Source organism: Parus major, chromosome 5, assembly GCF_001522545.3.
Source record: "Parus major isolate Abel chromosome 5, Parus_major1.1, whole genome shotgun sequence".
In the NCBI taxonomy this organism is placed as follows: Eukaryota; Metazoa; Chordata; class Aves; order Passeriformes; family Paridae; genus Parus; species Parus major.
In genome coordinates, this window is record NC_031774.1 from 5,177,612 (window position 1) to 5,198,518 (window position 20,907).

General features: G+C 42.9%; 3 protein-coding genes and 2 non-coding genes across 12 annotated transcripts in view; all 5 read left to right on the forward strand.

Annotated features, from left to right (window-relative positions):
• Positions 1 to 10,753, forward strand: part of DENND2B (DENN domain containing 2B) — a 154,025-nt gene extending 143,272 nt beyond the window's left edge. For 5 of the 6 annotated variants that reach the window (XM_019006993.2, XM_015630934.3, XM_015630932.3 and 2 more), the window contains 9 exons: positions 2,116 to 2,293; positions 3,331 to 3,372; positions 4,369 to 4,480; positions 5,481 to 5,720; positions 5,957 to 6,043; positions 6,477 to 8,410; positions 9,336 to 9,399; positions 9,828 to 9,903; positions 10,688 to 10,753. In XM_019006993.2, the coding sequence (XP_018862538.1) occupies positions 2,116 to 2,293; positions 3,331 to 3,372; positions 4,369 to 4,480; positions 5,481 to 5,720; positions 5,957 to 6,043; positions 6,477 to 6,511 (694 nt within the window). In that variant the 3' untranslated portion in view covers positions 6,512 to 8,410; positions 9,336 to 9,399; positions 9,828 to 9,903; positions 10,688 to 10,753. Of the gene's footprint in view, positions 1 to 2,115; positions 2,294 to 3,330; positions 3,373 to 4,368; positions 4,481 to 5,480; positions 5,721 to 5,956; positions 6,044 to 6,476; positions 8,411 to 9,335; positions 9,400 to 9,827; positions 9,904 to 10,687 lie in introns of those variants that run through there. The other variant, XM_019006992.1, reaches the window with a different exon arrangement.
• Positions 8,996 to 11,739, forward strand: RPL27A (ribosomal protein L27a). The gene is made up of 5 exons (XM_015630935.2): positions 8,996 to 9,066; positions 9,336 to 9,399; positions 9,828 to 9,903; positions 10,688 to 10,862; positions 11,549 to 11,739. The coding sequence occupies exons 1-5, from the start codon at positions 9,064 to 9,066 to the stop codon at positions 11,675 to 11,677; spliced, it is 447 nt and encodes a 148-aa protein (XP_015486421.1). The 5' UTR covers positions 8,996 to 9,063; the 3' UTR covers positions 11,678 to 11,739.
• Positions 10,245 to 10,377, forward strand: LOC117244624. Its single transcript, XR_004498067.1, has one exon. It is a non-coding gene; the product is annotated as a small nucleolar RNA SNORA3/SNORA45 family (small nucleolar RNA).
• On the forward strand, positions 11,173 to 11,304 carry LOC117244623. The gene has a single exon (XR_004498066.1). It is a non-coding gene; the product is annotated as a small nucleolar RNA SNORA3/SNORA45 family (small nucleolar RNA).
• Positions 11,740 to 14,565: 2,826 nt separating the features above from the next.
• Positions 14,566 to 20,907, forward strand: part of TRIM66 (tripartite motif containing 66) — a 44,480-nt gene continuing 38,138 nt past the window's right edge. For all 3 annotated transcript variants that reach the window (XM_033515241.1, XM_033515243.1, XM_033515242.1), the window contains exon 1: positions 14,566 to 15,008. In XM_033515241.1, coding sequence (XP_033371132.1) covers positions 14,789 to 15,008 — 220 coding nt within the window. In that variant the 5' untranslated portion in view covers positions 14,566 to 14,788. The remainder of the gene's footprint in view (positions 15,009 to 20,907) is intronic.

The window sequence follows — 20,907 nt, forward strand, 5'->3', positions numbered from 1 at the left end:
CAAGCAGGAGTTTGGTGACAGCTGTGGGAGTCCCGCAGAGGGGTGTCCAGGAGGGATGGCAGCAGGAGGCTCGGAGGGAACGTTTCATGGGGCTGAGATGTTCCACAAGGAAAGATTTCCTGAGGCTGAATTTGAAGAGCTGTGTGCAGAATCCTGAAGTGCAGCACCGAGGTGCCGACAGGGCGGTGGTGTGAGTTGTGCAGAGCTGGGTGCTGCCATGGGACACCCCCACCATGGCTTCCCCTGTGCTCTGCTGTGCCCTGCCCCAGCCGGCTCCCGGGAAAGCTCGGGAACAGATTGCAGTGTCCAGAGCTGGAGCCTGAAGCCTCCCCTAGCGTGGGAATAGCACGCACAAGAGGATGCAGGGGCTGATTTACGTCACAGCACTGCGTGTAAAACAACATGTTACAAAAGGGCATTTTATAGAAAGGAAAAAAATACTTGCTGAAGAGCAGAAGAATGTTTGTCTTCTGCTTTTAGCTTAACATGGCTCTTTTTTTAGTTGCTCAGCTAAGATGACTGAATTAGTAGTAGGTGAAAATGCCAGGGAGTCATTGAAGTGATCTTGAGAAAGCCTGTACCATGTTCCACAGCTCTTCCAAAACACACCACTGTGCTTGTTATGGCAGATGCTTGAGACCAAAGTATGAGGCAATGGCAGCACCATTGTCTGTTATATATAAAAATATAAATTAAAGAAATGCATCATTTTACAAGAACCTTGTGTCAGACAACATATATTATAAATCCTGGGATTGTCAGATATTAAAGGAAGTAACAATTAAAACTAAGCCAGCAGATTATTTGCAGTAAAACACAAGGATTTGTTCTTTCCCAACTTTTTCTCTCTTTCTCTCTCACCCTAATTCTCACTTTTCTCATTCACCAAACTTTCAAGGTAAATCACTGACAGAAACAAACAGGTGAAACCTTTTCTCTGGCCTTGGAACAATCCACAGCTGAAGTAAAAATGCGCATGAAGGTTATTCTGATAGAGGTCTGATGCCACCTAAAGTCTCCACCAAGTCTTGCAGTAAAAGAAATGAGCATCTAACAGCTCTGCAGTTATTGTTTATAGTTCTTTGTGGCTACATTAGGCACAGCAGAAGTTTGCAGTGTGAGATAATTAATTCACTCACGTTGGATCCAAATTTCTGTCATCTTAGCCTGCGAGAGGCAGATGTAGCTGTGATATGGAGAGCTTGTCATTATTCCCCTGATGTTAAAATTCACTTGGTAATGATATTCCTTAATTTTTAACATTTGGAAACCATGTGACTGCAAAAGGGAATCAGATTCAGTAGATGGAAGGAAAACATATGCATGACATATTCCATGATAATATCAAGCCTTAAAGTTTAGGAGATACCAACCTGTATTTTAGAGTACTCTGCTGAGTAGGAACAATACCTTTATCACTGAAGTTGGTTAATAAGCCCATTAAAATGTATTATAATAAAAATATACTGTTGTCAAAAAAACCTGCAATCTTTGAAAAACATGTTACTTTTATCAGCTTTCCTTTGGAATAAGTATTGATTGTTATGGGCCTTTTATATCTGGTATATTTGGTATATTTTATATTTGGTAGAGTTTTTCTTGAGGATTTTTTCCCCCCAATTTTATTTTACTTTTCACTTTCCTTTGTTCCTGTGCTAGTGCTTGACTTAAGAACATTACTACTATGTACTTGACTTAAGAACATTATGAATTTTTACTACTGATGTGGTCGTAACAGCTAAGATCTGAAGTTGCTTTTGGGTTTTAAGCATTGTTCAAAGTGGGTGTTCATTGTTCAAAAGGTTTTGGGTGCTTTTGGGGACATTGAATTTGACTTCTAGATCAAACCATCTCTCCTGACTGCTATGCAACAAATGGATTCTGGTTTTAAACCAATAGATTCTAGTTTAGTACCTTTAGTTTGAAGTCTGCTGTGAACTACCACACTGCACAATAGAGAGGGTAGGGACTGGAAAGGGACCAAGGCCTGTCAGAAGTCAGAAGAGAGGCAGCACCTTGGACACTTGTATTTCAACAGGCTGAGTTTCTCAGCAGGTGGAAGGTGTTGTGAACGAAGAAAAGCCTTTGCTAATCTGGTTGTTCATCTCTCCCCAGCACCCTGTCGAGCTGCTCCCATGCTGTAGTGGCCCTGCTGTACCCCTTCTCCTGGCAGCACACCTTCATTCCTGTCCTGCCCTCATCCATGATTGACATCGTGTGCTGCCCTACCCCCTTCCTGGTGGGACTGCTCTCCAGCTCTCTGCCCAAACTCAAGGACCTGCCTGTAGAGGAGGTAGGAGCTGGCAACACAATTGTTTGCCTGGAGTAAAACTGGCTTCTCCTAAGAGAGGGCTGCCACTGGGACATAAATCCTCACGTTTAAATTTTAATCTGCCTCTTTGTTTCTTCTCTGCCTGGTTCTCATGGGCAACTGCCTCTTGGCAAAACTGTTGCTGTGGCTTTAGTATTCTCTTTTATTCTGCCCCTCTTCCATACCTGGCACCTTGTCAGAGACAAGTGAGTATTTACATGGTCATCAGCAAGTAGGGTGTAAATATGCTGATTTGTTCTGGAACAAGAGGAAGCCATCTGCTGTGACATCTTTTAATCCTTATGGAAGTGGTGCATGAAGCCATAGCCCTCAGTGGAAACAAAACCTTAAACAATTTTAACTTTTAAGACTTTGTTGTTACTGTATTGGAAATCAAATGAGAGTTTCACTTCATCAGCTCTTTCAGTAAAATACCACAAAAATACTCAAGGAGTCTTTCCTCTCTTGCTCCTATCAGTTTCCTGTCGTTTTTCTAAGGATTTTTCTTGTGCTCTCTTCCCAAGCCCTGTGTGCCTCTGGCCCATGTAAATCTCTGCTCTGTTCTCCTTCTGCTTTCCTAACATTGCTCTTCCACATCTTTCTAGCTGCATCCTTCAGCTTTGCTGCTTTGTTATCATGAATATTTCACATCCTTGCCCTTTGGAATCCCTGCTGCCTCCACACTGTTTTCTTTAAACCCCTCTGAAACACTTTTCAACTGCATGTTACAAAAATTATTAATTATAATTTGTGTAGATTTAAGAAAAAAACCCCTTTGGCTCTTTTTAATATGTTAACCTAGTACAAGACCTGTTGCATCTATGTTAAATTAGACTTGTATCTCCAAAGAAAACCTTCATGTTGTTTCATAAAGCACACAACCTCTTGTTTTACAGTAGGAATTTGACTCATGTTGAGGCTTGTTCTGCAGATGATCTTTTGCTATTAAAAAACAATGAACAAATGAATGTTTTCTGTATCTTCAGATACATTTCACTGCAGTGTTTTCTTTTCTGTAGGCTTTGATGGTTAACCTGGGATCTGATCGATTCATCAGACAGGTAAAGTACAGCTCAGATTGCTGCCATGCAGTCTAGCACACTGTTTACTCCTCTAGTATGATTTGGTTTCTTTAATCAGAGGGATTTGGCAGGAATTGGGTGTGCAGAGGGAAAGCAATGAGGGAAGAAAAAGAGTTCTCATTTTCTGTTCCACCTGCAAATAAGAACTTCTCAGACATGCAGAAGGGATTGAGGCTGTGACTGTCAGAAGGAATCAAGAATTGTATTCACAGTGGAAAGAAAACATCCAAAGATAGTGACATCACCTTAAAAAGAAAACTCACTGTTGGAGGTGAAAAGAACAAAAATAGCAAAGAAAATTCCCGAGTGCGAGCACAAAGGTGGAGAATAGTTTAATGTTATGAGAAAAGCAGGAGCCTTGTAAACAAGGAGGTGAGGGATCACCATCTCCTGACAGTCATGTGGACTAAATAATTCCAAGCCAACAATCTGCAGGTTGGATGAGGAAACTTGTGTTTAATTCCCTGGCTGGTGAACAGTGGCTGCAGAGCCAAGGCTCCTGTGCCTACTTGGCTTCTGCTGAACAAGCATAAAATAGGATGAAGAGAGCAACAGGGGCAAGACCCAGATAACAAGATAGACTACAAAACAGTAAAAAACACTGCCAAGGACCAAAGGAGCTGCCTAAAGCCAACTACAGCAGCTGTGTGTACACCTAGCAAGGCTTCACATGATGTATATTTAGTTAAACATAACTATTTGGACTCTTTGTTATGTAAAGAACTGATTCCACATTTCTGTGTTTACCTGTTCTTTGGATTATCATTCCTGACTTTAATCTTATTAAGAGTGACAGGAAGTTTTGTTTAGAAGTATTTGTTAGTTGCACATAGATTCTCATTCTTTTATTTAGGTAGCCATGACAATAGCAGATACAAATATTTTTCATCTGATTTCTAAACATTCTTAAAGTATTCGCTGTAGTTCCTGCATAGATTATTGTGGTTTAAAGACTTTTTTCCCCCCTCCTATCAGATGGATGATGAAGACACACTATTACCTAGAAAACTGCAAGCTGCTCTGGAGCAGGCTCTGGAGAGAAAGAATGAACTGATAAATCAGGATTCAGATAGTGATTCAGATGATGGTAAGTTCATTTGGAAACAGGGACTTGTGTAATAAACAAACATAGGTAGAATTGTGACTTTCCATGCAGGAGAAACAAAGATGGGACCTGAGCTCTCAAATACCTTTGGTGACATCGAAGATTGTCTCTGAGCACTCAGGGAATGAGACTGACGGCATCAACCCACAGTGATACCTCACCCACGATTTATTTTAATTTCTTTGTAAATGACATGGACTCCTGTGGGTCCCTCTGAACCTTTGCTCAAACAGAAGTTTGCAATTAAATTGGCCCTAACTCAATCCAGATAATTCTCCAGGCTTAGGGGTGTGTCTGAGTTTGGAGTTGCTCTTGGCACTTGGTATTTTCAGGGGAGAGAAGCAGGTACAACTAGAAAAGCATTTTAGTCCAAGATGGGTTGGGTTGTATCTGAAGGTTCATATTTCTCTTCAGCAGTGATAAAAAGAGCCCAGGGTGAATTGAGATTCCTGTGGTTAAAAGGTATGAAACAGGCCCCTATTCAGTTTTTTAAATTTATTTCTAGTCATATATATTACATATATAAGACTATTTTAAAATCTCAGAAATTGTGAAAACCCAAATTCTACAACAGACCCTTTTTGATCAGTTTTTGCTACAGGCTTATTATCCTCAGGGAGAAATATTTTAATGCTGAGTTATTCAGAAGTTTGTGGAAAGAGTTTGCTGAAGAGTGAAAATAGGAGGGTTGATTTTGATGAAACATCCATCAAATGTTTAATTTTCTGAGCTGTTTCCTGAGGATTTGTAATTCTCGCTGACTCTTGGTCAAGGAACACCACTTCTGCAGACTGGCACCCGTGGTTATGGCGCTGTCACCCTCTCCATGTGCATCCAGGTGTGCAGGGAGCCGCTGCAACTCCTGCCAGTTGTTAGCACGGCATCAGGGAACCGGGAGATGCACGGCCTGGCCCTGTGGGGGTAATGCTGACAGCTCTGGTAGCAGCTGATTTTGGTGTCTTATTGCCGCCTTATTTTGCAGAATGTAACACCCTGAATGGATTAGTGTCTGAGGTTTTTATCCGATTCTTTGTGGAGACAGTTGGCCATTATTCCCTGTTCCTAACCCAGAATGAAAAAGGAGAGCGTGCCTTCCAAAGGGAGGCTTTCCGTAAATCTGTGGCCTCCAAGAGTATCCGCCGCTTCTTGGAAGTTTTCATGGAATCCCAAATGTTCGCTGGCTTCATCCAGGACAGAGAGCTGAGGAAGTGCAGGGCTAAAGGTAAGGTGTCTCCCCTGCCGCGCGGGTTTCTGTAGCGCTCGGGTCCTGCGGATCGCGGCGATGTCCATCCCCCTGCGCTCACCGGGAAAGCGGAAACGCGTCCCTAAAATGCTGCCCGGTTAACCGGAAGGTCGCCGTGAGCCGAGGCTGCCGGGGCCGGGAGTCGGGGCCGTGCCCGCGGGATGCGGGATCAGCGGGACCCGGCTCACCCCGGTCCCCGTCTCTGTCCGCCACAGGGCTCTTCGAGCAGAGGGTGGAACAGTATTTGGAAGAGCTGCCGGACACGGAACAGAGTGGAGTAAACAAGTTCCTGCGAGGCCTCGGTGAGGAAAATTTTTACAAGTATTTCTGAAATATGTTTTCATTTCAGGTGGTGGTGGGTTTTGGTTGTGTTTTGTTTGTTTGTTTGTTTTAATTTGAAAAATCCGTATCTGAGGTGGAATGAGGTAGTCAAGTGGTTTCAGAGTGATGGGAATTACACAAAAGAAAACAATGAAAACATAGTTAAAGGGGATAAAACCAAATTAAATTATAGTCCTTGTTAACACTTTCATTTTCACTTGGGGGTGGGGGAAGGCAGCCATAATCGAGGAGCAGAACAGGAAGGTGTCGGAGCAGGCGGTGCTCTGTAACTCAGCTCTCCCTGCTGGTGCTGAGTAAAGAGCTACCCCACAGCAATTACAAGTTAGACCCATTTGCTGTCACTTTTGATTGACTTCTGATATCTGCTAGAGACTGACGGTGTGCTTCCTTTAGGTAACAAAATGAAGTTCCTTCACAAGAAGAACTAGCTCCTTCCTGCTGGAACACCAGCCCCAAGCCTGTTTATGGCTCTGTGCGAGACACCTGCGGCGTTGGAGCGTGGAGCGGGAGGAGAGCAGAGCAAGCTGACAGCAGCTCCGGGCAATGACTGATGCTGTGTCAGTGATGGCTCCTCTGTGTACTTGGGTAGAGTTTGTACATAATGTGCTGTAAGCTTTTGTAACTGATTTTGTAATGAGCGAGAAAACTGTGGTAAATATTTGTATATTCCTGAGAATACCAGGTGCTTGTTTTTTTCCTTAGTATGAGTTGAGTTATGCTTGGTGCAGGAACGAGTAGCTGATGATGTGCAGCCGACTGTCTCGGCAGAACCACTGACTTCAAGGGATGTTTGATGCCTGAACACTGCGGGGTGAATGAGCTCGGGTACGTGGGAGAGGTTGTACGCACGGGGCCGCTCTCGTGAGGCACAGGCGCTTGTCTGTTTCCTTCAAATTAATTTTAAAGGAGAAATAACAAAGCAATTTGATAATAAGGTACTTGGTTCACATTACAAAACCTCCACTTGGTTTGAACTCTGGTCAGTAAACTCCTTGTAACCCATTCTGCACTAAGACTGCTAAGCCTGGGGGGATCTCAGCTCTCTGACATGCAAGCTGCAGCGAGTAGGTACAGTACAGCCTTTCCTAATGTATGTATGTATGGATCCTAATAAACTCTGTAAATAGACCTCTTTGTTTATATTCATTGCAGACCTCTGCACTTCCTCATGTGGAGCAGGTACAAACCCAGCACCTTGCCTGTGATTTTTTAATGAATTTGTAATTAAAATGTAAAGTGGTTATTACGAACCTGTCTTTTGGTAGGTTTGCTATTTCACAACATGTAGTTTGGGGTTTCTTCAGTGTTTTTCACCAGGGCTAAGACAAGTCATTTTATACCCCTCTTTAAAAAATTTTATCCTAACAGAAGCATCTGTTAAAACATTTTTTCATGGGTTAGCAGTGAATTATTTTATTGTTGTATCACAGATACTGCTTCTGACCTATGGTATTTTCAATTGGCTTAGTGCTGTGCGTGGTGCTCAATTCTTCCTTGATCTGGAAACAGAACTCCTGTTGAGGTTCTAGAAGTTTTCCCATAGTCTGAAGAAGAAAATATAAAAATAAATAAATAAATAAAATGCTTCAATATGTTGAAAGTCTGACAGAGTATGAAAATTAGATAAAGTCTCTTACCTTTAAAGGAAACCCACCACGCTCTGGTTTTAGTCATTTGCAGTGTGATTGCTGTAGTTAGATGGGCCTTGAGGCTTGCGCAGTTCCTAACCTGACAGTGGTTGTGGTTTGCTATCAGCCTCATAGAGCAAATTCGAGGGGCTATTCACTGAAAAGGTGAAGTTGTTTCCTTTTTCACTTACCTCCCTCACACTTGAGAATACACAAAAGTTTCTTAAGTGCATGTGAAATGTCTGTAAAATACCAGGTGCTTTTTGATTCAGAGGAAATGTTACCACAACTGATAATTTCCATTAGTTTTACTCCTTACTCTGTAATACCCTCCAAGTTGCAGAACGATTCTTAGATGTAATCCTTGAGAGTGGAAGGAATAATGTCACTTGTACAGGTGGCTTCTGGCCCTTTTATAAACAACATCTGCTAGTAAATGTAGGGGGAAATACATAATTCCTCTTAAGAAAATGATGGATAAAACTATCAGGACGTGCTGTGGACTTACTGCAAAAGTGATACAAAGCTGCGGAATGCCGACGTACGAGAATGTGGTGCTGTAAAACTCATCTCCTGCGCCAAAGCTGCTTTCCTCCACTTGCACTTTTAAAAATTAAAGGAGAAAGCTTTTAAACATTGTGTTATCTGTCAACATGTTCCTGCTTTTGTAATGTGAATCAGAGGATACTACAGAACAAGGTGAGATCATGGCCCAAAAAATCTGTGGGTGCCTTTTTGATCCTCAGACAACAGATGTGTAAAACAATCCTTGTATTATCTGGAAGTCTGTGTTCTACAGGATCAGATGAACAAAACCAAGGAGTGTGTTATTTTCCCTTCTAAATTAGTTGTTAAAACTCATGGTGTTACTGAGCAGGGAACAGTGTAAGTGCACCAGGAAGATTAATAAATAAACAAATAAATCTAGTGCTGAGGCCTGTATTTAAAATTGGTGACGTTTTGTTTAAAATCATAACAGTATAAAATCAATTTTAAAAAACCTGTAGAAACCAAGCTTAAGAAACAGTAACACTCCAGGAATTCACACTTCAGTGTGGCAAATAATTGTGTTTAAGGACGTAGTGTTCATTTTCCCACTGTTATGGCTGTTTAATAAAGTGACCAAAGTTGCAAATTTTCCTAAATTCTAGTCAAAATGCTGCATTTCCGTGGCGGAAACAGGCAGGGAGCTCTGCCCGGCTGCGGACTGGGCAGGCGCCGGCGTGGTCCCTCAGAGCTCCGCGCGCCGCTCCCGCCTCAGCGAAACCTCGCGAGATCTCAGCCCCGCCCCCGCGCCTTTGCCTGCTCTCGCGAGAGCCGCGCCCTTTCTCTCCCTCGCGCACGCCGGCAAGATGGTGGGAGCTGCGTCCGGGCCGGGATGGGATGGGACGGGACCGGAGCGGAGCGGAGCGGGGCCCCGCGGCCTCCCCTCGCACCCGCGGCGGACGGGACTGCGGAGTAGCGGAGGGTGGTGGGGAGGCGCGTCTCCGAGCCCGCGGCGGGCGGGAGCGGTGCGGGGAGGGCGGTCCGCCATGGCGCCCGGCTGCTTGGGCCCCGTGGCGGGCCGGGATTTCTGGCTGTCGCTGCCCGCCTCGCTCACGGCTGATCTCCCCCTTCCCCGCAGCCCTCCAGGCTAAGGAAGACCCGAAAGCTGAGAGGACACGTCAGCCATGGCCACGGCCGCGTGGGTGAGTGGAGAGGCGGCCGCGGGGGCTCTGGGCCTTCGGTGGCGCGGCCCCGCCGGGGTTTCCCCAGCGCTGAGGGGATGCTGCTGCTCCTCCCGGATCCCAGAGAAATGGGGCTGTGGCTGCAGGGGCCCTCCGGCACCGTGGGAAGTAGCGAGCGGTGGTGGAGGCCACAGCGTGCGGAGGCATCTGCCACGGAGATGGGCTGATTAAGTCTTGCACGTTTTGCACTCGCTGGATTTAGAATTTCAGCATTGCTTACTGCTCAGTACTGTCTATGCGACATTTTAAACTTATAGGGCAATGCAGTCTCTCCTTTCAACTCAGTTTCGTCACAACAGAAGATAAAATAGTTTTTTTAAGTTGACATTGAAAGTATCTGTAAGTATTATGTGTAATATTAATGTAACAAGCTTAAAACTTTTTCTCAGGCAAACACAGGAAGCATCCTGGAGGACGTGGTAATGCTGGTGGTTTGCACCATCACAGGATTAACTTTGATAAATAGTAAGCTAACGTTTTAAATATCTACTATCAACATGCATGGTCCTGAGGTAGAAGCAACTAATTTTTATATGTGAATAAACAAAGTTTCCTGCAATCCTATATGTCTTTGTCCTTTAATGGGAAGTGGCATTATAACTGCTCATGTCTCCTCTTACCCTAAAATCAAAGGCCTTTTCACTTGGCATCTTGCAGTTCAGTGCAGCATTAGGTAAAGTTGATCAAATTTGCCTGTTACAGTGTGGTCCCTGCTTAACAGTGCACACAGAGCAAATTCAGAATGTGATGTTAAATGCAAACTGCATCCTGTTGGCTGCATCAGGTAAAGGTGAGAGGTGCTGATTCCCGAGACTATAGAGTCACATCTGGGCCCTGCCCGTGGTCCTGGTGTGCTGGAGTCCTCGGACAGGAACCACTAATCTCTATTCACTGGCTCTGCCCTTCCTGGCTCAGCCAGTCACCGGGTTAGTGACAGCAGTGCCAGAACTTCCCAGGCAGGGAGCCCTCCCTGCGTCCATGGAGGTGGGACTTCCCTGGAAGTACAGACTCAGCAGTGAGGGGGATTGAGCTCTGAGTTTGAGCGGGTAGAAACACTTAGAGAGAAAGTAATTTTTCCTTGGTTTGGATACTAATCGTTATTACACCTAAAGTGTACTCATATTAATATGAAAAAAGGTGTAATGTGACATTTTGGCTACTTTGATTTAGTAAGATGCTTGTTTCAGTGTTCTGCTTGTTCAGGGTGAATTAAAAATGTGATCTAATGCAGAATGTGTTTCTTCCACAGTCACCCTGGTTACTTTGGGAAAGTAGGCATGAGACACTATCACTTGAAAAGAAACCAGAAGTTCTGTCCCACTGTCAACTTGGACAAGCTGTGGACGCTGGTCAGCGAACAGACGAGGCTCAACTATGCCAAGAACGAGGCCGGACTGGCCCCGGTTATTGATGTTGTGCGCTCGGTAAGTTCCTGCTCGGACTCAGTCCCGGCATTCCTGCTCTCCTGTGAGTGCCTTGGCTGGGCCTGTCCCACTGGGGAAATGCTGAATTGCAAATAAGCTCCAGTGCTGAGAGGTTCACCAGGCCGTGAGTAGTTACAGAAGCACTTTGGCTGTTACATTTTATCCTGTAAAGAACTTTGTCTGGTGCTGCTGTGTGTTTGTGGACAGCTACTGCCCTCCTTTGGGTAGGTGGTGAAAGATGGCATGTTTGAAATGGTCCTGAAGGAACAAAACCGTGGTGGAACGGGTCTCACACTGTCACCTGTCCACCCTCGAGACTAGAGTCACATCTCCACATGTTTGGTTGTCTTGGTGTGCTATAGTTCTCGGACAGAAACATCTGATCCATATTCACTGGCTGTGATGTCCTGTGTCTCAGCCAGCCACCGAATCAGGGACACTGCTCTGCCAGGTGCTGATGTTCTTCCTCCCCTGTTGGCCACTTAGGGCCCACTTCTCACCTCCAGTGACTTCAGCAGCTGTTTTGTTGATTGTTTTCATGTCATGATTGTCCTTTTAATGTAATGAATTGATTGGATGAGGTGATGGTGATCATCGTTTTGTTAATTGTTGTGTGCTAACAGGCCTGAATGTAGGAGCCTGCAAGCTGATTGCAAACACTGAACTTCTATTTTAAATCTTTCTAGGGCTACTACAAAGTGCTGGGCAAGGGGAAGCTGCCCAAGCAGCCTGTCATTGTGAAAGCAAAGTTCTTCAGTAGGAGAGCAGAGGAGAAGATCAAAGAAGTTGGTGGTGCCTGTGTGCTTGTGGCATAAAAACTTTTGTTTTATTCAAATTTTTTGAATAAACAATGCATAAAATGAGCTGATTTACAGAAGTTTGGGTTGTTGTGATTTTTCTTTCCTGGCTTGTTCAGACACAGTTCACACTTCAATCTTACCTGCATAATTTTTGATCAGTGGTTTGACTGCTTCTCACTTCAGTTTGAAGTTGCATGACTACAGTGTTCAGTATCTGCCACGTGCAGATTCTTTATTGTTTTGTCTTTATAGGGTGGCAAAATTGAGTTCTGTACTTATGCTGCTCTTTTGTTAGTGACCCTTTCTACAGCTGTCTGAAAAGAGACTGGATGTGCTTTTGATGGGGATTCTTGCATACTAAAATGATATCCAGGGGAAATCTGTGGGCATGGTGCCTCGGCCTTTGGGAGTGGAACAGCAAAGTGACAGTGGTGTACCAGTAACTGTTAATTAACATTTGCAATCCCTGCTCTCCCCAGGCTGGGTATGCAATTTCTGCAGTTCCCACCTGTGGGACAGAGTTGGTGCCAGCTGTCCTCAAGCTTCCTACAGCTGGCAAAGCACAGCTCTAGAATGCTCTGTGTGAAGTTCTGATGTATTGGGTTTAAAATGACTACCTGAGATGATCCTTGCTTGCTTGTAACATCAAATTCGGACTTCTGGCGCCTGCATGGCTTGACCCTGCAGGCCAAAGCAGGATTTAATGGTAAAAAATGAAATAACTAAAGCCAGTGGTTCTCAAGTGTCAGACCAGAAGCCTATCAACACTCATTATATGCTTGCTGCTGAAGTTGGTGCAAATTACCTTCTAGTATGTGTGATAGAATCCTTGTTAATCAACTTCTAACCTGGTGTTTGGCAACAATTAAATTTAGAGGGCTTTTAGGGTGAGGTTGATATGCATTCCATTTATAAAATAGTTCATCTTAGCCAGTGGAACTGCTGCTTGTGAATAGCTATGACATAAATGTACAGTTTGTTCCAAAATGCAGAGGAATTTGGGAACTCTCAGTGGCTGCTGGCACTGCTGCTTGCTAACCTGTGATGCTGGGTGTAGGTAGCTCCATCCAGCACTCTGGCCCCAGCTATCCAGCCAGTTCTTTATCCAGTGAGCAGTGCCAGTTTCTCCAGAAGAACGTGGGGGAAATCCAAGGCTGTGCTGCAGTGCAGGCAGACAGAGCTGCAGCTCTTCCCCCAAGTGGTCACCTTGTCAGAGAAGGAGATGAGGTTGGTCAGGCAGGACCTCCCTCCCATACACCCACACTGACTGGGTCTGATGCCCTGGCTCTTGCACAAGTGTCTCTTGAGGGTGCTCGAGATGATCTGCACGGTGACTTTCCACAGCATCAAAGTCAGGCCTGTAATTCCCTGGGTTCTCTTTCTTGTAGCTCATCATATACTTCAGCCTTCTCCAGCTGCCTGACTACTACTTTGCATACCTGCCCCAGAAGAAAATTTTAAACACGTGTTTTTCACTCTGACCCTTCCTACCCAAAAAATTCTGTTTTGTACATTGATCAAAAGGCGTAAATTGAAATTTACAGTAACCTGTTTCTGCTCATCCAGCCCCACATTTGGCTTCTAAGGTGACAGAGCATTCCCCAGGATTGGGCTTCGTTTGCACTGATTGTCTGTGCATGGATGCTTTGGGCTGTGGTTTCTCTGTGTCAACAATGTGGTGGTTTAAGACCTCAACTTCCTACTGCAGACATGACATGTTTTTGTAGGTGCAACTTTGTCTTAGCAACAGGACCTGCAAGAAATGACAGAGATGGAGTGAGCTGAGAGGCTGCTGCTTCAGTGACATCTGCCTCTGATAGACAGATGGTTGATGAAGATGCACTGTAAAAAGTGAGCTCGTGTTACAGGCACTGATAAAATGTTAATTAAACCACAGGTACAGCTGGCACAGCTCATTTCCAAAGGGACCTCTGGTTTTGGAATTGGAATCTGAAATTTTAGTGGCAGGTTTGAATTGATCTAAGTGATTTGTCAGTCAAGTTGGTGGGTATCTACCTAGTTTAATGGGTTTTGGGAATGAAATAGGATGCAGACTTTAACACAGGATCCATTTTTCTTCTAAAGTATTTTAAATACTGATGACTTCAGGATGCAGTGCTTTAAAAAGCTACTAGTTTTTAATTTCTGAGACATTCATAATTGTTCTGCATCGTGGAATAAATACCCAAACCCAGATCTGTTTACTAACCATTTCCACTGGAATCTACCAGAAGACAGAACCTCTCAGAATAGATAGCCCTATGATTAGAACTGCAGCTGAAGAAATCTGAAGATTCAATTACATCCTGTTGGTAGCAGGGCCACCATGCCAGGGCATTCAGCAGCTACATGGGACTCTGGTCTCAGGAAGCTGGATCAACTACAAGAGTGAGTCCAGAGGAAATGAGGCTTTATCTGCTTTTTATCCTCTGATACAACTTGCAGGAGTTGCCCTTTGCAGTCTGTATCTGATCAACATCTCTGACAGTCTGAGAACTGAGGATGAGACATGACCTGCAAAACTCTCAGCTGACCTTGGGGAGCTCAGGCTGGTGGGAGGAACACCAGGAAGCTCAGGTTTGGTCTAATCTTATCTGTGATCATCTTGATAGCTAAAATTTGATTACAACAAAGTTCATTTTCTATAAAGAAGATTGTCAGAAAATGCTGTACATTTTTCAAGGCAGCTTTCTAACATGCATTGCTGAAATAATGGATGTATGGGTATTATTTTCTTTACCTGAAAACTGTAAAATATTTGAGTTAAATTGTAAAAGCAGTCAGAGAATCTCATAATTTTAATTGCACAGTTTCAGTGCTTCTAGCAGGAAATGTACAGCGTGTGACAATTCAGCTTTGTAAGTAGATTGATAGAACAGATTAGTTCAGTTTTCACAGAAGTTGCAAGTACTAGAGAGATAGTGGGATCGTGGTTTGTAAACCCTAAACCACGCTTTCTGGCACAGCAATCTGCAAAGATATTCTCCTCTGTAAAGCAGGTATGTGATTTTCAGCTGCAAGGAACTTCTTTTTTTGCAGGGGCTACGTGAATGTTGTTTATTTGACCGTGTTGTCCTCTGGTTTGCACTCGAGCGATCAAATGTTCTGTGAAGTGCAGGGCTTGTCATGAGCCATTTTGTGACTCTTCGTGTTTTTGGGGCCAGCCTTCAGCCAGCAGGAATGGAGACCCTGGATCTGTTGAGGAATTGTTTGGTGTGCAAATGGGAGCTGCGGAGGAGGGAGCCCAGAATGCTCCCCTGCCTCCATTCCTTCTGTAAGGACTGCCTTCCGGATTTGATTCAAGGATACAGCCGTATTTCCACTGAGTATGAAGTTCTCTATGAAGGTAATTAAAAATCTCTGCTCTTTGCAATACAGTATTATAAAAAGAGATGGACTGGGAAGTACATTTTGAAGTACATTCTTCCACAGCACTACTTTAAATTGAGGAACTGGGAGAGTAGAGGTTTGTGTGAGCAGAGTGGATTGGGAACAAGCCACCTTCATTACATTTTTCATCCAACAGCAGTGCTTTGAAGAGAAAGGACACAGTCAGGCAACATTTTAACTTTTTTTTCAGAATGGGCTGAATGTTTCACTTACCAAGTTGACATTATGAATATTTGATTTTCTTAGTTTAATAAATAAGTGCTACATGATAGCTTCCAGAACAAAATTTTTTTTTGCAATCTTTTTGATATGCTGGACCTTCCTATGGCTGTGGTGATAATTTTATTTTTCCTTCACCCCCTCCTTCAGTGCCTCCTCAACAGCAACACAAAAACACCCAGTTCTTTGTTTCCAACAGAGGTAATAATAATTATTACTAAATATGTGAATTCTGGTGCACTGAAACTCTTACCTCGCTGTGTTGTTTCTCTCTACCTTAACCCTTGTGGCTGTAACTCACCCTAACAAGCTGAGTAAAGTACTGAGGGTAAGAGGTTACTTTTTATGTATCCTCTTTTGGCATCTCAGCCATTCCTCTCCTCATTATTTCTGTTTACCAAGTAGAAAAGTGAATTTCTACCACTTGCTGATCTTGGATGAAGGGCAGCTACAGGTTCTCATGAGTTAAAATATTAGGTATTTCTTCAAGGTGGATCAGGAACTGTTTGTCTGTAGCAAAATGGAATAAATACTAGTTTATTTCTGTATTCCTGAAGTTTCTCTGTTTACTTATTCGTTCTTGTGTAGATGGGGAACTTCTGTGGAAAAGAGCAAGAAATAATGGAGAATATATTATTATATATAGTGGAGAATAATAATAGAGAAAATAAATAATGAGCAGTGATGGCCCAGTAAATGAAGTGAGACACCAGGTGCAGAGACTCAGTTAATCTGTGAGCAAGGAAAGCAGCAAAACCAAAACATCTGTGTCTCTTAATTAAGCCAATGACTGAAATTGCAGCCACCATTGGTCAAGCAGGATAAATTTTTGAACTCTTCTGATGCCATGATATTAAATTTTGCTTGTCTTTTCTGCAGTGATTGCTGAATTATGGGCAGTACAATTCTAGTTTGCAGTGTAATTTTTAAGTTTGATCATAGGCAGGTGCCAGTGATAAAATGGAAGTGCAAGTACTAAACCATTATAGCAGAGTAAATGTAAAATATTGCCTGTAAGAAAATGTGTTCTTTACTATGAACTCCTCAAGCAAGATGTAAGGATGGAAAAAATGAAGGTATTTGTAAGTGAAGTCATTCTGACATTTGTCACAAAAAGAATATTTGAATGTGTAGGTTTCTGTATGCTTTACTAGAAGTAGTACTCTGCTAGCATAAAACTTTTTTCTAGTTTGTTGTTTTGTATAGGTTTGCTGAGAAGCTGGAGGTAAATGATCCTGACATTTGATGGGGGTTGGTGTTGGAACTTTTATTCCTGTGTTTTTAAGATGACTCATGAAAAAAATTCCTTGAGGCAGCAGCCAGAGCTCCTATGGAAAAGCTGCCCAGCCATCAGAATTTATCTATAGCTGTGAGAACTGAGAGCTTAGGAATAATTTAAGTGGAAAAAGGAACCTATCTTTGTGACTTTGTTTCTTACATATGCTTTTTCTATGAAGGGAACTTTAAGCTTCTCAGTCTTTCTATTCTGTTTCTTTTTTTTTTCTTTTCCTTTTTTGCAGGCCAGTGTTGCTTTCTTATTTATACTCCTTGTCTTCCTGTAACAGAGAATCCACATTCTCCTCCTCTGCAGATCTGCATGTTATGTGTTTCCAGTTTGTTTACTGCATGGGAAAGAGCAATTCTCCCATCTCTTGAGATGAAAATGTCTCATTTGAGGACTTTCCCAGGCTCCTACCCGTGTGAGTTGCCACTCACGGTACAATGTTGATTCTTGCACCTTTGGGTCTTTCTCATGAAGTTCTAAATACATTCAAAACCAGATTCATCCAGGTTCCTGTGTTCAGCCCTTCTCCCTGGACTGGAGGTGGATGCCCAAATAAATTACCCCACATCTGCAAATCTTCCTCTCTGTAAGATGTTCAAAGATACAAATTGATTTAGTCAAAGTAAAAGTAGTCAAATGGACTTTCACTTTTACTTCCAAAACCAGTGGAAGTGCATTGCTGGGAAAAGTTCATGTTTTTGCAAGACTGTCTCTGCTAAAGGGTTTGTTGGTTTGGTTTTTTTTCCCTTAAACAAAAGAAAAATCACAGGTAGTTGGGGCTCAGTCACAGTTAGGACCCCTGAGAATCAGGCAGATCAGAAAAGAGGCACTGAAACATCTTGCAGATTTCTGCTAACTGATATAACCCCTGGAATTCTTAACATTTTGTGACCAAATTGTGTAATTAGCCTAACCTGTAAAGTAAAATGTTATTAGTAGTTGCTCAGCTTTGTAAATTGTTTTGTGAAGTGGTGGATTTACTTGTATTATGTTTTCATATTGAACTTGTGTGTTGAGCTATTACTTTCTGCAATTTAATTTAAATATTATTTTTTTTTTTTTGCCCTTTTATATTTCTCTGGCTTGGATAACAAAAATCCTGGAAAATTGAGGCATAATTTCTACCTATTTTCTATGTTTCATGGTACCTATGGACAAAAGCTGTCCATACTTGTGTTGTGTTAACTTAATTCCAAGAAATGTAACAGGGTTATATGTGAGAGAAATGCAAACAGATTGGATAAAGAGAGCAAATGTAGCTTCAACTATTGACAGATGTCCACTTACTGCATTTTATTATTTCCTGCTGAAGAGTTTTCTTTAGCTTGTATGGTAGGTGAGATATAGATATATGTTTATATTTATATATATATTTAACAGTGGATTCTTAATTGTGAACACTTGTTAGTGAGGCACCCCCAAAAGTCAGCAAGGTGTTGTTCAGAGAGATCTTCAGGGGGGTTTATTTCAGGAGAAGGATTGAGCTCTAGGACTGCTTTGGCTCTAGGCTCATTTTCAGACTGAAGTTTTGGCACAGAAAGTGTGGAGCACTGGTTTCAGGAGACTGCAGGTGTCAGCACACAGTGCCTTAGCTTGTGTTCAGCCTCTACTTAAATAGTAAAAGATAAACAGACAAAAAAAAACATCTACAGAGTTCTCTAAACCACAATTTAGTTTTCAGTGGAGCAGTTTAGCTGCCTTGGTAGAGCTGTGGTATCTCCAGGATACCAAATAAACTTGTTTTGATGCATTCATTTAAGGCAGATGATGCAATGCTGTCATCTATTAATTCTGAAGGAGAGCACCCTTTTGCTTTAATTAGAGCCACTTAGAACCAAGCACATGTTTTACCTCTAAAAAGGGAAGTAAAACGATTATTCTGAAGAGAGAAACTGTTCATAATCTATATATTTAGTCAACCTAAAATGGGTTTAAAGTCAGTCAACCCTTTGCACTGCTGCACTCAGCCCTTTGTGCTGCTTGGCTGCCAGATCCAAAAGGCAAGTGAAACAATGAGGGCTTTAGTTATATAAACATGAAACTACAGAGTGGGAGGTTGTCTTCAGAGCTGTTTCCTATAACCTATAATTGGGTCTTCAAGGAAATGTAAATTATGCCTGCAGCTTGAGCTGTAGTTAATGCTCTCTGAGAATAATTATTCTGATGGTTGTTGGAGGAAAAAGAGCAGAGGAATAGGTGCAACATGTGGCCAGCAAGTACAAGTGTGGTGTGTGTAGTACCTCCACTGTTTGTTTCTTTATCCTAATCGATTCTCTTGATAATAATTAGTAAATTATCTGCATTGATTTATTTCTGAGGCAGTCAGCTTGAGGGTTCTTTCTATTTAGCCCTGACCAGACTGGAAGACCTTGAAACAAAACTATGAGCTGTGACTTCTCATGTACTTGATGTCCATGGGTGGTGGAGAGGTTACAGTTGGCACTTCAGAGATGATTTCTGTAAATGATCCCTAGCTCTGTCACTTAGAAATTAGATTGCTGTAGTATAGGTGGAGTAAAAACCTTGAAACCCCTCAGAAATTCTAGTTCTTTATTTATTTGTACTTCTACAAAGGGACACTCTGTTCTTATTGCTGGGACCAATGCAGAATGGCAGCTTCTATTAACAGAGAAAGCGCTGTGGGATGTGAGAGAGCTGGGGCTTGAACAGGATGAGGCAGAACCTTGTTGTTTTCCTGAAAGCTGATTTTGGATATCCCAGATGTGAAGCTGGAGTGTCAGACTGGGCATCTCTGTCTGACTAATGGATTCACTGCCTCTGAAATTCCATTTTTCCCTAACCCTGTTGAGTTACTCTGGCTGGGAGTGTGAGAATGGAAATAAACGTGGTGGCTGCTGAAAAAGGGCTGTAAACTCATTCAGCTGAATAAACATCTGCTGCTTAAGCTTTTCAGGGCTCAGAGGTGCCTGTACATAAACACAGCCACACACAGTTACACATCTCTTTCTGGTGCCTTTTGTGGTGATGTTCAGATGCACAGGCCTGCTGGGGATGATGGGCTGAAAGGAGCTCTGGGGCCCTGGAAGGATCTAGGTGTAGGATTGTTCTTCCACATCCCTCATGTGCTGACACTTTGTAGGAGTCAGTTCAATACAATGTGGTCTCCAGAGATTCTTCAGTAACTGATGACTCAAATACACTGAGAATATTTTATATGTGGTTTAACCTGCATATAATTCTGAAGTAAGGCTTTGTTCTGTGTGTCACAATGAAACTGGGCTTAAATCCAGCATTAGGATCCTTGCTAGCCTTTTTAAATTGATGGTCATCTTTTTAGCAGTGAAATGGGATGTCATAAATAACAACTTCAAGTCCTAAACAGCAGGAGGCACTGAACTTCTAAAAGATAATTTATACAAATGTTCCTACCTCCTTCCTGCCAATTTAATTTCCATGCAAAAATAGAATGTGTCAACATCTCTGTCAGCTTTTTTCTACTTCTAGGGGTTTTGATATCAATACTGGCCTCCCTTTAGGTATCATGATTGCACCTGTTCTCCTAATACATAAACTGTTGCCTGAGTCCTGTAATTCCTCGTTGAATTGCTGTTTAGATCCAGAAATTGCATCATTCTCATACGTACAAACAGTGAGTCTCCAGGGCTTTTGACTACTCTTCCCTTCACCCACAGTGCTCTAATAATGATATATTTAAATGAGCTGTCTGCAAAGTGCAGGTTCTTAAAACAGATTAACAGTGTTGTTTGGAGGCAGTGGTAAGGTAGGAAGGCAAGAAAAATATTTAGGTTATGGTCTGCAAAAAGTACTGTGGGAGTGCATGGCATTTTAGGACCTGCTGCTAGCTGGATTTGGAAAAGCTCCTCTCTTTCCTTCTGCTCCAGTTTGAGGATTGACTGAAGACCCAGGCAAGAAAGGAAGTAGGACACTGCTGCTCATTTTGACTGTGGGATTTTTATTCGGGAAAAATGCGACCAAGGCAAGTTTTCAGAGGCCTGAATGAATCCTAGAGGCAAGGGCAAGGAAGAAGGCAAGAGGAAAAATCCTCTGCGCCTTGTAGTGACTCAATACACCTTTCCTCCCTGCTGATTAGCCAGAATTCCTGGCCAAAGAAGAGGGAGCAGCCCCAGGGAGAGGTGCAGTGACCTCAGTCTGCAGCACAGCGCTGCCTGATCCCAGGGAATTCGTGTGTGTGCAGCTCTTACCACCCACCTCTCCCCCAAAACAGGTGACTCTGTGGGCAGCTCTCTGGCTCTTTATCCAGAGCACAGGTAAGGGCTTTCCAGGAAAATGTGCCTTACTGGTGGTTTGCACTCTGAGCACGAGCACAGCGTGATGCTGCCTGTGGCTGTTTGTAAATCTGTATGTAATC

Coding starts and splice junctions, on each gene's coding strand:
- RPL27A (XM_015630935.2), top strand. Junction 9,400..9,827: donor CCATGGCCACGGCCGCGTGG/GTGAGTGGAGAG, acceptor ACTTTTTCTCAG/GCAAACACAGGAAGCATCCT. Junction 10,863..11,548: donor TTATTGATGTTGTGCGCTCG/GTAAGTTCCTGC, acceptor AAATCTTTCTAG/GGCTACTACAAAGTGCTGGG.